The 16932-nt window shown below is 47.0% G+C and overlaps 1 protein-coding gene across 2 annotated transcripts in view; it reads right to left on the bottom strand.

Moving 5' to 3' along the window:
• ADAM19 (ADAM metallopeptidase domain 19) overlaps nucleotides 1-16932 on the bottom strand; it is a 75430-nt gene that overhangs the window by 37609 nt on the left and 20889 nt on the right. For both annotated transcript variants that reach the window (XM_016167065.2, XM_016167063.2), the window contains 2 exons: nucleotides 7291-7369; nucleotides 1663-1739 (listed from right to left, as the gene is read on the bottom strand). In XM_016167065.2, coding sequence (XP_016022551.2) covers nucleotides 1663-1739; nucleotides 7291-7369 — 156 coding nt within the window. The remainder of the gene's footprint in view (nucleotides 1-1662; nucleotides 1740-7290; nucleotides 7370-16932) is intronic.

Below are 16932 nucleotides of genomic sequence, written 5' to 3'. Positions count from 1 at the left end.
TAGGATCTACAGCATGAGAGGCCTTGCATTTGCATGTGAGCCTGGGTAAGTCTGAGCATGGTTGCACCGTTACAAAACGGTGTGAGACGGTAATAATCCCACATCCCTGTAGAATGCTGCGGAGTTAACAAAGCTACCACGTTCCCTGCTGTGCCTATCAGCAACGCCCGTCTCACAGAGGAGGAAACCGAGGGCTCAGAAAAGCACTTCGCAATGCCTTTCTTTCTTCCACCTGTGTAGCCTGTGGGCACAGAGTAGGCACTAAAGTTAACCTGTTGACTGAAAGAAACCATCGTTGAATGAATCAGCTGACCGAGAGGAAGGGCGCACAGAGCAAACACGTCCCACGGGCTCGTGAGAGCCAACTGTGCGCGCGGCGTCCCCATTCTGCCGTCGGTAACATCACGTTGACAGCTTTACGTTGGTCACGGTGGGAGTATTTTTGCCAGCATATTGGCAGATGCCACAAATCAGGGCTTTCTTTTCCTTTTTCTTTTTTTTTCGTAGAGCCAGTTTGTCAACACATGGGGTATAGGTACCACATTAAAACCTAGGTAATTCAAACCTAAGCAATTGGTATAAGCAATTAAAATACAGGTTTTTTTTTTTTTCCCCAGATCTCTTTTCCAAAAGGAGGAAGAGTCTAAATAAATTATATTCATTACTTCAACATACATGTATAGATCCTACTACATGCAAAGCGCTCAGGCAGGCTGGAGGAGAAAAACAGACATTTGAAATACAATTCATATTCTCAAGTACAAACTATAATGTGCACGCAAATCACCTGGGGATTTTTCCAACGGGCCACCTAGTTGGAACTTTTCAGTTAACATTTTTATCTCGAAAATTACCCTTGCTTTTCCTTTCTCTTCCCCCCCTCTCTGTTCACTAGCTGCCCTTTCCCTTTTCACCACCTACAGGCGCGTCTACCAGAGAAGAGCACAGGAAGAGTGGGAATAAATGTGCAAACGCGTAGATTTCAAGTGTGTGAACCACGTCTCTTTCCCTGTGTTCTGACGCTATGGCTTCTGGGGCACTGCCCCTCCTCCGCCAGGGTTGGCCACTTCCTAGAGATGGGAAGCAGCTCTCCGGTGACCATGCCTTTCAAATGTGGCTTCCACGCTCTGGACCACTCTCCCCCTGTCCTGTTCACCCCGGGCCAGGTGCCAGACACTAGGGACATGACAGCCTCTATGCCCCGGATTCCACTGAGATTATTCTAACTGATCCATCCTGAGCCTCACCTGTTCCTTCCTGCAGAAACACAATAAAGACCCCCCTCCCCCTCCGCCTCCTGACTGACCCCTGTGCTCCCTGCGCGTCCCCGCCTCCCACACGCTGTGCCCCACCTCCTGGGATCTCGACTATAACAAACTGTCTTTTCAATGGCAGTCGTCTCCTGCGCTCAGTTGGCTTCACCGTCTCCCGCTCTGCTGGCTTCGCCATAACTGAATAACACTAAAACCATAAGTTCCTCAGGAAAAGGAAAGCTCATCCAGAGAATTTATGGACTCTCTAGGATTTCGCTTGTCCCTCCCTTGCTCAGAGCTGGCTTGCTTACACTCTCCAGGTGCCTGCCCAAGGCCTGCCCTGCTTGTCCTGAAAATCCCATTCCCGGGGAGAGTGCCAGGTGGCCCTAGCACTGTCAGGGCCTCTTACCTCATTCCTCGGCAAGTGCTGAGTGTGACGCTGGACTGTTCTGCCTTCCTCACCATCCCGTGGTAAAAGCAGTGATCCTAGCAAGGAGAAAGGGGTGGTTAGGCCACAGAACACTCATTAGCACGGCTACGTTAATGTCTCGTGCAGGTCACGGAAGATTTGATATCTAGCATAACCTTACAACCTGCAAAGAGTTTATCAAGTCTCCATTTCATTTGATCCTCGTAATAGTCCTGGGAGGTGGGACAGGACAGATGTCATCATCGCTACTGAACAGATGAAGAGACTGAGGCTCAGAGAAGCAAAGAAATTTGCTGTCACCCTGTTGGTTGGAGAACCGGGACGTCAGAGCAAGTTCAGAGCTTTCTGCGTGGCACGATGCTGGCCACAGCAAATGCCCGCTTCTGAAGGGCCAGCCGCTCCCAGAGAATCACCTCTGTGGTCACCATATAGGGTTAAATAGTGTTCTCTCAAAATTCATGTTTACACAGACCCTTAGAATGTGATCTTATCTGGAACAGGGTCTTTGCAGATGCAATTAATATGAAGTCATATTGGACTGGTGTCCTTCTAAGAAGAGGAGAGGACACAAACAGACACACACGCAGAGAAGAAGGCCAGGTGATAATAGAGGAAGAGATCAGAGTGATGAAGCTATAAGCCAGGGGCCATCAGAAGCTAGGAAGAGGCAAGGAAGGATCCTTCCCTAGAGACTACAAAGGGAGCCTGGCTCTGCCAACACCTGGATTTTGGACTTCCAGCCTCCAGACCTGTGAGAGCATACATTTCTGCTGTTTTAAATCTCCAAGTTCATGGTACTTCATTACGGCAGCCCTAAGAAATGAACAGCCCCCAGTCCCCAGAATCCGCACCTCCCCTGAATCCCTGAGTGCCTGGATCTGACTGAATCTGGCACCGGCATCCATGGCTGCACAGAGGTCGGATGCTGTTCTCTAGTCAGTGTGTCTCAGGCCCATCTGGCCTTCCCAGCCCGCTGGATTCCTCCGTGACCACAAACAGCTGCGGAGCACCGTTTGGTGCCAGGCCCGGAGCTGGGCCCAGGAGACTCAACAGTGAGCAGACAGACACAGCTCCAGCCTTCATGGGACCTACAGTCTGGTGAGAGCCAATCTTAATTAAAAAGATGTAATTACAAACCATGAAGAGTGGCTTGAAATAAAAGTTGGAGGTGCCAGCAGAGCGTGTTCTAAGTAGGGTAACCGGAGCACTCAGGAGGCAAACCGGGACATCGCTGAGTGCTGACGTGCGAAACCAGACGGCAGGCGCAAACCAGGACTGTCCCGGGCACAGCGGAGGGTGATAACAAGGGACACGGCCCTACGAGCTCCTTCCCAAATGGTCGCGAGAGAGAAGACGAAACCCAAGGACAGAGCCAGATCATGAAAAGCTCTTAAGAAAGATACAAACCGGGTGGTTGCAGACATAGGGAGCTTTCTCTTCCCCTCTCCCCCTCACCCTGGCCCTGAGCAGGGCCAACCAGAAATCTCTGGCATTCGCCTACGTAACAGGCCAAGTGATCCATCAGCAGGACCATACTTGTTCGTAGATATTCCTTGGTCCCCAGAAGGCAGGAATGTGACCCAGGAGACCACTAACCCACTCGTCTACACTGTCTGGCTCCACCTCCCACCCAGCTCCAGGTACCAGTATAGCCCAGATTCAAACATTATGGCATGGCCAGGCCAAATTTAAATGCACTCTCCCACACCTACCAGCTACATAAACAGTTCCACAACCTCTCTCTTCAGTCTCTACCTCAGCAGTGGTTGCGAAAACACCACACACCAAGGAGCTAGTGCAGGGTACCCGGCCCAGAGCAGCTGGCAACAAACATGACTGATCGTATCATCAGCATAACATCCTCCTTTGTCCAAGGCAGGACGTGGCCTTGAGGGAGCTGGAAGCCCACCAGGGGGCTGAATCCTCAGCCTTAGCCACACCAGTTCTACATCTTGCCCAGCTGAGCCATGCAGCCAGACCACAGCTTACGGGCCGGGCTGACACTCAACTTAGGACCACCGGTGCCCTTTCACCTACTGATACTCCTTTGGCCAGCAGTCTGGCTCCTCCGCCCACTGACGCTCAGGCAGTCAGGGGGAGGGACAGGCGCCAGACCCTCTCATTGCATCAAACTATTCTGCACTGCAAACAAGTCAGACCCTGACCTTCAGGGGAGCACGAAGGAAAGCCACAGTACCGGAGACACTCAGCAGCGCCTGTGAAAGAAGGGAGGTGGGCACAACCTTCCTTCAGGCCAGGGTTCCATCTGCTCTCAAATGCCAGCCCGTCACATGGCTTGCCCCCTACCCCCAGGCTCTGGGCCCTGAAGGCACATCAAGGAGAGCTCAAGTTCTGAACCTGATCCTTAAAACTCAGCAACGGGGCCATGCACTCCACAACCCAGGATCCTTCATGGGCACAAGAGGGGGCCAGGCCTGTAAGGGGGTAAATGGGGCTCGTAGATATTGGAATGATGGAGAGTCGACAAGTTCACAAATGTGGGGCAGCTATAGTCTCGAAAATCCTGGTACCTCCCCAAATAAAGAGAATTCAGATGCAGGGATGGGCGTGAAGTTTCCTTGCACCACTTCCCATCTTTGGACTGATGCAAGCAGTGCTCACTGCCCGGATGCTCTCTGAAATACCATTGCAACGGACTTTTTAACATGCCTTAAATTTACAAAGGGCTTGCACATGCATCACGGCATGTGACATTAATACCTGCCGTTCACTGTCAGTAACAATAAGGGCGAACACCTATCCAGCTCTTACAGCAAGTTAAAAAACTTATGTAGGTTTTTTTCGCCTTTGATTAAGACCATAGCCTTATGAAATAGATGTTATTATTCTCATTTTTTAAAAAGGGAAACTAAAGGTGGGAGAGGTTTTATGACTCACAAGGCCACGCAGAATGAAAGTGGAGACTCAAACCCCAGAGGCCTGACTTCAGCCTCTATGCGCCACCTCTCCCAGCAAAAGTACGCCCAGCAAAGCGCGTAGAAATTGATTTGTCAAAATTGTGTTATTGTCTGGCACCAATGGGGACCTGAGTTCCAGGCTAAGCCTGGCCACTTGCTGGTTATCTGAACTTAAGCGTGTTACTTTTTCTTTTCTCTCATTTTCCTCATCTGTAAAATGTGGCATTGGAAGAGATGTTTACAAATTCCCCTAAAATCAGTGATTCATCTTACTCTTCCATAGCCCTGAGAGTCAGCCCTAAGCATATCCAATTTTCAGAGGAAGAAACTCAACACTGGTGTAGTCAAAAGGGTTATGTAAGGTCAAATAGCTAGTTAAAGCCAAGACTAAAACCCTGGCTTCAGACCCCAAACTCTGTAACTCCCTCGGTTGGAACACATTCATAGGCCCATCCCCCACCTCCCCTTCCCTGAGACCAGATCTAGATTTGGGGACAAATCTGATAAAGTTCCCAGACCTCTTGTTGCCCCAGGCCAAGTTTGGTATTAGAGTGTGGTCCTCAACATTTGGGTCAAAGGCAGCTAAATGGTTTACTTCATACCCTTGTCTCTTTGAGTCTTCAGCTCCCAAATAAGAACGCCACCGGGAGCCCCATGGGGCTGGGTGGGGGCTCTGCTCTTCCTTAGCAGGAGATGCAAGAAAACAATGAGGGGCACCATACTTCAGCTAGGACACGGTGCAGTCAAAAGACCTTCTGGAAGGAGGGGCATTGTGGGAGTGAGGGGGAAGTCCTCTCCCATCCCTCCCTTTCTGAAAGGCCTCTACAATATCTCTGCTTAATTCTGAGAGCATAAAGAAGTCATGAAGTCACTGCATTCCTTCCCAGCTTCTGGGCCTGAGGCGGCCACCCTGAGGAGGCTTTCACAGCAGGAAGCATGAGCTCACAGCAGACTTGTGCACTGAGACCCATTCTTCAGCTGTGGGTATACAAATGCAGGAGCCAAACTCAGAGGAGGGTACTTTGTGAGGTCGTAAGGGCTAGGGCTTTGGAGGCACACCTGTCCTCTCCCCACAGGGCGCTGAAGAAGGTGTGTGGACACACCACAGCTAGACAGCTTCCCCAGAGATGCAAAAACAGAGCCCACTTGCCTGCTGAGGGCACCGCCCACACTGCCGACTCCTTTCCCATCCAAGAAGGTCTTGATGAAGAAGGCAACACTGATCTTCATATCGGTAATCCAATGCAGCCCCTCAGCTACCTAGTTACTAAGCTCTGGACCGCTCATAGGTATCAAAACGTAACTGTCCTGTGCCCCTTTCATCTTACAAGGGTAATCTAATACAGTAATCCGAGTTGGTAAGGATCAATAGTGGCTGTCGCTGTCTCCTAGACCTTCACACTCTGGGACGGATATTTTAAAGAATGGGCCACGGGCATCTCAGGTTCCACAGGAGGCTGCTGGAGGAGCACTGAGGCAGAGGGGTCTGTCCTGCTGTGCTCAAACCACACCTCTCCCATCTACAGGCCACGAACGTCTACCACGTCCTGCCTCAAAGGCAAAAGACCATCGCTGCTCCTGCTGGAGTCCATCCTTCCTTCTCCTTCAGCCCTTCTCATCAGCCCAGCATCTGAGAAAGGTCACGGCAACCCAGAGTGTCTCAGCTCAGGCATTGGTGACATTCGGTGCTGGATTATTCTATGTGCGGGGACTGTCCTGTGCAGGACTTGTGGCAGCATCCCTGGCCTCCACCCACTAGGTGCCAGGAGCATCCACTTCTCAGTCACGGCAATCAAAACTGTCTCCAGACATTGCCACTTGTCTCCTCCTTTGCTGGCTAAAACTGTCAAACAAGTAGAATAGTTTAAGGTGAATTGCATCTGATTTTTAGATATAAATCATCGTGAAATATGTTTTCTTTGCTTCACGTTAGTTATTCACATACCTACAAAAGCTTAAGTAAGAGAAATGACTTATAACAAAATCACTCCTGGCTGAGAACCACTGCCCTGAGCCTACCGCAACTAATGGGTCCCCTGGTAGGAAAAGCTAGCAAACCAAGAAATATGTGTGATTGACTACCTTTAATATTCGCCAGTGAGCTGTGGTGAAGCAAACTAAAATGTATCCATCTGGAAGATCATTCTTAAATGATAAATCTTTGTGTAAACAGTCATACTCAAAAACAACTTTGAGGGGGAAAATTCCCAATATGAAAATACGAGCAAAATAAAAAAAAAAAAAACCTTCGTAACCTAAAATCACATTAAAAGGGCAGACTACAAAACCTTACACACCCATATGAAAAAAGAATAATTTAAACATCTGATTAGTGGGGACTTTAGAATTACTGGCAAATGCTTTTTCACTTAAACTTTTGTTAATTAGTACGTGAGTAATTAACATAAAGAAAATGTATGCTTCATGATGATTTATACCAATTTTAATAAGATGCAACTACCTTCGAATATTGTTTGTTTGACCGTTTTAGCCAGCAAAGGAGAGAACGTACTTAGGAAACAACAAATTCACATTTGGCTTCTCCCTCTGGCTCCCTCGGTCTTTGGTTGGGAAAAACAGTCCCTTCGGAGGAGGGACCCACTCCATCAAGTCACACCATCTCTTCATTTCCCCTGGCGGGGACTAGGTCGAGAATCTGCTTGTAAGATATTCGTTGACCGGAACTTACCTCAGACTTTAGCGTGGTGGTTTGAGGGCTGCCACTTGGAGTGTAATGGGTTTCTGTGTAGGCTGGAGCAAAAAGGTGCCTGCAAAGAGTAAGAACAAACATTTACATCCTGAGGTGATGGACTCCACCCTCCCGGGGACAGCCACAGGCCATTCTAACTGAAGCTGTCGGAACCACTCCGGGCATCTCCGTGCAGAAGAAATGAGGAGGCCAGAGAGGCCTATGGAACACAAAGGACACCAGGAGTGAGTTTGTTGTGGATTTTACATTCATGGGGATCATAATCTAGTTCAGACACACCAGACGGAGTCAACAGAACTAAAGCAGTGGACCTCACTTTTGCCAGGCCCTGGGAACACACACATGCAAACGCACACTCAAAATCCCCAGGGTCTATGGGCCCTATTGTGTAACAAGATTGACTTTTCCAGCACTTCCTCCACCAGCTTTTAGTACCAGCATGGCAGTTATTCCTTAAGGGAATACCTCTCCCCTGTTGCATGTTTTGGTGAGATTGTCCATCAGTGTCTTGTGTAGCCCTGGCTAAGGGTGGCCCACAGTCTAAGCTAAGCCAATGGCGTAATGTTGCAAGACCTGAACAGACGAGATGGGAGCAATCATCTGTCCCTTTGTTCCTGCTGCATGGATTCCAGGAGCTGCCTTGGCCTGTCCTTTCTGAGACCTAGCGGTTCACATTTCCTAAGACCCGGTAGTTCTGTGTGTTAACCTTCCAATAAAGCCCCTCCTAAAATTGGACATTGGTTTCTCTCTTGCCACAGACTCCTTGAAGCTGAGGTTAAGAATCCCTCGCCAAAGGCAAGGTGACACCAAACAAAGTTCCTAGAATTTCTTTAAATGTGAATAAAAATAAAAGAGCCATATTAAAAGCAGAATGCATCTATAGAAAGTCGTGCCCTGGGGTCAAAAGGGTTTCTAATGGAAGAGAAACTGGAGACTAACAATAAAAAGAATTAAGTGGGTCTATAGATCCTATTATGGAAAGGATGTCTAAAATTAAGTTAGATAAAAAAATAAATTTTAGGAAAGAATACATTTTTAAAATCCCTTTTAACGAAAAACTAATCATAGCACGTAACAGAGTATGCACTGAAAACAACGGGAGAAGCGAATGCTCATTGTTGGTGGTGGTTATCTCAGGAGATGGCAGATGTTCACAATGTAAATTGCATGTTTCTGAAAACTGGTTGATTTTTTAAAAAAATAATTATCGTGTATTTATTTTGAAAACTAAAAACCTAATTCGAAACTGTTTTTAAAAAGAAGAAAATATAGGCTGAGGTCAACACAGGAAGCCAAAGGAATCTGCAGGGACCACCCTGGCTTTGGAAGAGGTGACATTTCCCAGCCAGACAAGGTCGTTGAAGAGAGTCTCTAGGGTCATTTCCAGCTCTAAACTCTAGGACTTCTGACTCTTAGATTCTTCTCTACCCCCAGAGTGCAGTCAGAAGGCAAATGCCACGAGAACTGTCTCTTGAACCAGGGCAAGCCTTTCAACATCCAGCCTTGGACACGAAGAAAAGAAACTCTACAGGGAGATGTAGAAACAAAGCAAAGCCCCAAACCCAGCCTGTGTAGAGAAGCTCTCATTACGTGGAAACTTTGGGTCAGAGGCTAACTTGCCAGGTTCTGTCTCCCCACCCTTTTCCTTTCTCCTAAGCATCTAACCAGTGGCCAAGGATCTAAGGGAGGAGTCGCCCATTTGTCTGAGAGAGATAAAATGTAAGCCCCATGAGGACAGAGGCCAAGTGTTTTGCTCACAGATACAAGCCAGTACAGCTAATTATCGAATGAAGGAATGAGTAAATGAATGAGTCGTTCAGCAAACTAAGAAGCTTAGAACATGGTCTGGAGTCCAAAAGATTGTTTCCATTCCAGCTCTGACATTGACTGTCTCTACAGCCATGAGCAAGTTACTGTACCTCTCTGAACATCTGTTTCCTCTTCTGCAAAAACGAGGATATTATACTTTCTCAATAGGGCTGTCATAAGCATAAAATGCCAAAATGCATGAAAAGGGCTTAACACCAGGAGGGTACAGAGTGGAAGGTTAAAGGTTAGTGATTATCATTATTGTTTTCAACAGAGATTATGATGGAAGAACCCAGAAAAAACTGATGGAGTTTACCTATTTCCATCTAAATCTCCCCAGCCATTAACTGTCCAGTCTGTCACTTGAGAGAGGTAAAAAAGCAATTAGCTCATTCCTGCAGGCCCATTTCCTGGATCTGCTTCCACAGACTGCATAATGGATGGCCAGTCAGGGGTTCAGCATTTAATGGGCCATCTGAGTGCCAATGGGATGCGAATTTTCCCACAGAAAATGCACTCCTGATAAATACTTTCTCAGCCACTTCTGAGTCTTGGCAGGGAAAAGAGCATTCATTCAGTGACATAAAGATATTCCAAAGAAAGCAATCCACACTGAACCTCACAGGTGTCCACATTCCTGTTAGTCCTCAGCCACTCGTCCTCAGAAGGGTGAACATCTTTCTGCAGCTTCTTACTCTGAGGATCTGCCCCCATCGCCACAGGACTCCCAGAGCCTCAGCGTTAGGAATCATAGCCAAACTCATTAAACTGTGGGCTCCCTAAGAGCCGGGGGCATGGCTGCCTGTTAAAGGCTTCTCCCCAGCATCTGGGCCCTACCAAACAGGTGGCACATGTTTATTTGGTGAATTAATAGATGGATGAAAAAATAAATGAATGAGTGAATGAAACTTCGACCTTGTTGTATAGGAATCTGCCAAATGGCCATTCAGCACTGGACATCTCCAGTGACAGAGAGCTCCTGAGGTCACCCACTCCACATCTGACCACTTCTAGTAGTTAAAGAAAGTTCTCCTACTGAACCAGAATTGCCTCTCTGTAACCGGCACCCACTGGCCTTCATTCCGTCTTCAGAATCTACAAGGAACAACATGCTTCTTCTGCCTAAGTGCCCTTTTGGGACGGGCAGCATCAACACTGCCTAGGAACTAGTTAAAAATGTAGATTGTCATGTCCCACCCGAGATGTACTGAGGCAGACAGAAACTCTGGGGTTGGGCCTAACCATCTGCTGTGATAACTCTCTCAGGGACTCTGATCCGAACCACCGCCCTAGACCGCAAGACCTCAACGTGTTTTTCAAGCAGGTAAACTTCAGAAATATCAAAATGTCTCAGTGCCCAGCCCCCACACCTTCCTGCTCCCACCACATCCTGGAGCTCTCTGAGCTCGGGACACCCAGACAAGTGGCAATCAAAATAGTTGACATGTATTTAAGTGTTACATTATTTCACCTTCGTGGCATACCTATGAGGAACGTACTAATTCCTCTCCCCATTTCGTGACTGACAACACCGGGAACTCAGACCTGTCACCTGTCCAAGCTCTCGTGACACGAGGTCAGAGCCGGGTTTCAAAACCGGGTCTGGTGTTTCTGCTCTGTCTCTCTGAGAAGGTGGAAACATGAAACCAAAGCCCTGCCAGGAACCAGTAGCGCAAAACACAATTTGATGGTGATGATAGCAGCTTTGAGGGCATGTGTGATGCCACGAAAGGAGACTCAGCTCTTGGATGGTGGCCACGTGCAGGGAGGAGCAACAGGTAAAGCAAAGCGTGGGGCAGGAAACAGAGGATGGACACGTAAGAACGTCAGGGCTGGTTTTTTTTTTTTGTTTTTTTTTTTTTTAATTGAAATAAGAACCCTTCCCAAATGGAGCTACAAATGTTGTCCAGGAAAGTTCTTCCTTCTAGAAGCAAAAGGAAGGGTCATGTTTCATCACCACCATCTGTGCAATTTTACTGATGGACAAAACACCGCTTTCAAATGCTCCCTACTGCCCCAAGCTAGGCCCACCTGTGCCCACGTGGTGCCCTGGCACCGCTCTCGGGACCAAGGACACTGCCGTCCCCTCACAGAGGGGCCGCAGGGCCAGCGAGCAGCCCAGCTCACTGCCCCCTCTTGGACCACATCTGCTCTCTTCTCCTCCCTGACAAGGGCTGGCTCAGCGGATCGGCAGGAAGCCGTCTCTCACCACTGGAGTGTGTCAGGATTTTGAGGAAACGAGTTGTGAGTGATGTGCGTCCGGGAAGAGAGAAAGACTATGCAAGATTCCCCGCCCCTGCCCCCTTCTGCTGGCTTTAACGGAAAAGCAGTTTCTGTGTACCCTCTGCCCTCCGTAGCCGCCTCCCGCCTTGCCTCCAGGATCCCAAGCCTGCAGGCAGGCGGCGACGGCAGCCCCGAGCTAATAGCAGCCAGCACTGGAGTGTTCACTTTGGGTAAAATCCTGGTCACCCAGAACCCACAGCCCTTGAGCAAAACCTCTTCTTCTGAATCCCGCTTGAGAAAATAAGCTGCCCCTCAAATACCGGACATAAAACATATGGTCACTCTCCGGGGAAGGACAACAGAATTGCCCGTGGCAGCCTGGAACCTATTTGTACATGACACCAGACCCAAAAGCGCACTGCAGTCTGAAAGAGCCCTGATCCTTCTTTCCTAAGGCTCAGATCCTCCAAACCCAGAACCATCCTTTTAAGGACTATTTACCGTCAGCCACATTTCAAATGCATCTCTAAACTTCTTCTGCAGAGAGAGGAGCAACAGGACTAAAACAAATTTGCAAAACATCTCTGAGATCAACCCTCCTTCCAGCGGCTTCAGATAAGCAAACCAGGGACGATAAAGTGCTAATAATTTCTAAACTACCTTGAAAAACAACCTATGCAGACGTGTGCAACAGAAGCAAACATTGCTCACGTCCAGTGGCTATTCTCATTGGCACCTCCTTCTCCCAGCTTTTGGCCCATCTAGCGCTGTCAAGAGTATCTGGGCACTTATATCCTGGTGATGCTTGGGAGGTGCAGCCTTGCTGGTCCCTCTTATTTTCCCTGCAGGGCCTTCGCCCTGCCTGCTTGTGTTGGTGATAACCTAAGCCCCTTCCGTTTTTGCTCATGCTCCTAATGCTATCATCATGGGACTTAGCCCAGTAACTGTACGACACAGGAAATGCTGTGAAAAAATCTAAAATCCCAGGCCCCATCCCAGACTCACTGAGAAATTATATTCTCTAGAGAAGAACTCAGAAATCTGTGTTTTGATCGTTTTCCCAGGTGACACGTTTTTAGGCTCAGAGAATTCTTTTGTTTCATTGGATTAATTTTAACATAATAAATTCTTTTTCCCATTTCTAGCCTTCCAAAGCCTAATAATGATACCAGTACAACATAGAGGGGAAAATTTATGGCTCAGAAAACTTTGGTTTGAGTACCGGCTGCATGCTCTCTAGATGACTGTCCTTTCAGACCTTGGAAATGAGTCAAAAGATGACCAAGGTCCCTTTCCGTGTCATACAAGGGGACTTACCAGGTTGTCAGCTCTGAGAGGCCAGTCTCAGATTCTCTGGACTCCGTGGGAGGAAATGTAGCTTCAAAAGACTATATACAATTAATTAGGGCGGCTCTTGTACAACCTTGTAAAACTAGATGTTAACTTATGAAAACTTAGTAAGAGACAATGGAGAAGCAAATGATTTCCATCCAGTAGAAGAGATAACTCCAAAGGTTATAGCTTTATTGTCCCTAGTATATAAATGACCAGAGTGTATGTAATCTAGAGATCTTATCTCAACGTTCCTTTTTCCACTATTAAAAAATACATATACATGTCCCTTATCCAATTTTTAAACCAGTTTTATCATCTTGCTCATTCATTCCCTTACAGATTAGATGACTAAACCTGACAAAAGCATTTGTATGAGCAGTGTTTTACTTGAGCCATCCATTTCCCGGATTGCAAACGCAGGGAGTAATACTACTATCTCACAGCACCATTGAGAGGATCAAATGAGAAAACACATTCGAATCCTAGCTCTGATGCTTATAAGTTCTGTGAGCTTAGGAAAGCTGGTTAACCTCTGTGCCTCAGTTTTCTCATTTATAAAATGGGAGAAATGATAGACCCTACCTGATAAAGGTTGCTGCGAAATGTTAGCAGAGTGCCTGGTTATGAATACTTGTTTAAATAAAATGAACGAATGTAAAAGAACTCTTTGTGAAATATAAAGTGTTTGCGTTTTACAAATATCGTTGGTATCACTTTCTCCGAAACTAGCCATATGCACATGTAGCAAATCTCGATAATTGTTAAATAAACATAATGGGTTTCTGAGGGGTCATAATCTAGTCTCTCTCCTTCTGAGTATGCTTGGAAATTTTAATATTCATACTTTTTAGCAAGTTAGGTGATACTGTGCAAATCACAAGCTACTCGGCTGCTTCCCTATCAGATGGAAATGGTGAACCCAGGCCAGGCAGGTGCTGGGAAGGCGTTTTTAAAAGCAGAGGCTGCTGCTCTAACGTAATGGACAACACCCACCGATATTGAGGACGGTAACATCACAAATTCGGTGAGTATTCTTTTGTTTTCAAAGAAGGAGAAAGAAAAGGGAGAAGAGACGGCTCGAGCTGTTTCAGAATCAAGATTTCCCAACCAGTGCTCACTCCACCTCTGACTCCAAAGGAATGGAAACAAACCAACATGCCGAAGCCATGGCCAAATAAGGGACTGACACGTCCAGGGGCCCACGGGCAGAGGCATTCCTTTTTGAGGGAACAGAAAAGGCCATGGAAGGGGGGAACTTTAAAGGCTGCTCCTAATGTAAAGAGCAGAGATCTCTTCCCACCCCGAGGACTCAACGTAAGCAAGCATCCATGCTACCGAGGACCAGTTCCAGAAGCCACGCTGTAAAGCAAGATGGCGCCATCCACAAGCCTGGCTAAAAGCCAAAGCTACTGAGGACGGTTTATTATTATTATTATTATTATTATTATTATTATTATTATTTTTAACCTCTATTAAGGAAATTTCTAAACAATGCATTACGTCAACATTCCTTTTCACCAGTCACTTCCCATTACATCTTCCCCCAATCCTCCGCCAGACCTAGTACCCTTCCGACCAGCTAGCTCCTGGTCCTGTGTTTTGCTTTTATGTTAAATACCGAAGGATGTTTAGATAAACACTGTTTACTCCTTTGGTGAGCAGGGTCTTTATTTAATCCTCTTCATGCCTCCCTCTTGGCTGCCTCCACATGAAGATGAGCAAACCTCTCTGTGCAAACAGAGCGGACTCTTGGGATCAGGGAGCTTAACTGGCAGGGACTTACAGGGCCTTCAAAATGGCTCACCCAAGAAGAGTTTACAGATTTTTTTTTTTTTTTTGCAGTGTCCCGAATAGCCCATTGTGGGTATTTATTATTAGAACTGGACAGTTAAAGGAAATGAGGGTACTATATTTACTATTTCTGAGAAAGACAAAAAACACTACCTGATAGCAGCCTCCCTGGCAACCAGTTTTCGGTGAATAATCACAATGCTTGTTTATCGGATTAACCCAAAGGGAAGAGCCAATGCAAAAGGTAACTGGCCAAATTGTAGAGACAAGTTTTGTGGATAAAACACAGAGGAAGTGAAAAAAATTGAACCTGTAAGATCACAGGACCTTTGAGAATATACTTAGAAAGAGGGGAATAGGAGGACCATCTTATGAAAAAAGCAAACAAACAAAAAGTGGGAAGTGAAGACCCCAAAACAATCTGCCCTAAATCTGGGTGACTGGTTCCTTTTAGGCTCTAATTAAACATCCCGGTAACTCTGATAAATCTTGCCCAATGTTTCTTTACATCCTGAAGCACAAGTCATAAGTAAAGCACAAGTCAAGAGGGTTAGAACTTGGAATGCCGTCCCAAATCATCGTGGATGTCTGCTGTCCTGGCCACCAGCATCCCCTGCCACCTTCTCAGGATAACAGTGTCCCACTCTGCATTTAGGGAGAGGTCCCCCTCTCTCTGCATGCTGATTGTCATCACAAGCCAGGACCATCGGGTCTCATCTAGCTGAATTTCAAGATGGGTGACACTTGGTGAAAATGGCTGGAGCTGAGTCACCCCCGTGGTGACACCTGAAGAGAGACTGTCTAGGAATTCCTGTCTTTTCTGAGCCCTAGTCCATCAGTTTTCCCCTCATTCTATGTGTTGCTCCATATTCTTTCCAAGAAGATTTGGGAGGCGGGGCATGGGATGGGGTTAGTGCATAAACTGCAGTCCACTGCAATGAGAGAATCTTCGCATGCCATTCTCTTTGTCCGATGTTTCCCCTCACTTCACTTTTGCAAATGAAGAATTTGAAAAAGAGCAAAAACAACTCATGCAACATCAGGCAATTATATTTTGCTTCTAAACCCATCAGTCTAAATAAACTAAAGTAAGCTAAATGTCAGTGGCAGATGATCCAAGAGTCAGGCCATCCAGACACTCCCAGAGGGCAGAGAGGAAGGATGCTCATGAAATCTCATCGATAATTGCTTATTAAGTAGCATAATACAGTACAAACTGCAGGGCACATGGCATCAGGAAGACCAAGTTTCTCCCGGCAAGAATTCACCGCGGATTTGCTCCGGGTCCTTGGCCAAGCTGCATACCTCTTCTGGGCCTAAGGCTCTACATTTGCAAGCCCACTCACTCATTCCACAAGTATTTATTGAGGCCAATCGTGTGCCGAGCACTGTGCTAGGGATGTGAATGAGGCAAGCACGGTTTTCCTGCCCTCCACCTGGCACCTGTATCTTCCATCGCAAAGGTTAGAGGAGGCTGAAGGGTGGCAGAATATGCCATCCTAAATATACCTCTTTAGCATAAAGATCATTCTGACCTGAAGACAACTGAGAAGAAGGTTACTACAAGAAAAGCTTCTTGCCCTCCCATTATTTGCCTAAAAGCAGGACATAAATTCTCAAAGGCATCCCTCCTCCCCTTCTTCGGAGAAGGACAAAAGTTAATCACCAGAGAGAACTTTGGATCCCATCGGCCTGGGGAAGGAATCTGCACAACGAACATTACTAACTAACCTTTAATTTCCCAAATATTTACCTGCATTTGACCAAATTAGAGGCCTAATAGCACTTTCATTTGTCCGTCATTCCTCCACATGTATTGTCCTTTACTGAAGATGCTATATAGAAGACTGAATTCTGAGTGAGTTCCTCATTTTCACCTGGGTATCTCCCATGTGTACGCGTTAATAGACTTCTGTTTTTCTCTTGTTAATCTGTCTTTTGTTACAGGGTTCCCACCCGAGGACTTACTTAGGTAGAAGAAAAATTATTTTTTCCCTCCCGTACAAGGTCATCTGTGAAAGTCATTTGCAAGCACCAGCAGGCCACAGGGAAGGTAGGTCTTACTATCTGGTTCCTAGAAGCCAAGTCACTGTTTCATGGCCTGTTTTCCTTCCTCCCTAAATTGCTACAAACTAGTGTTGCAACCAAATTCAAAATTCCCCCGAACAAGCTGCCTACGCAGCTGTGGAGCAGGGGTGCGTGTGCGTGCGCATGTGTGCTGAGGGCGGAGAGGGAGCGCGACCTGCGGATCAGGAACTCGGGTCGCTCGCTCGCCTTTGCTGAGCCCCGTTCCGCAGCCACACGCCTGTCGCCACATAACTGAACGGCCACTTTAACATTCGCCTTCTTACCCAAACCCCAAGTCTAGCATCAGGAAGCCAAGAGATAAAGAGCTTCTAGAATACAACGACCTGACATCTTTCCCCATACTGAGAATCAATCACCTCTTCCTCTAGCACTCCA

Source organism: Rousettus aegyptiacus, unplaced genomic scaffold, assembly GCF_014176215.1.
Source record: "Rousettus aegyptiacus isolate mRouAeg1 unplaced genomic scaffold, mRouAeg1.p scaffold_m13_p_7, whole genome shotgun sequence".
Taxonomy (NCBI): Eukaryota; Metazoa; Chordata; class Mammalia; order Chiroptera; family Pteropodidae; genus Rousettus; species Rousettus aegyptiacus.
This window is presented reverse-complemented; position numbering and strand designations above follow the sequence as displayed.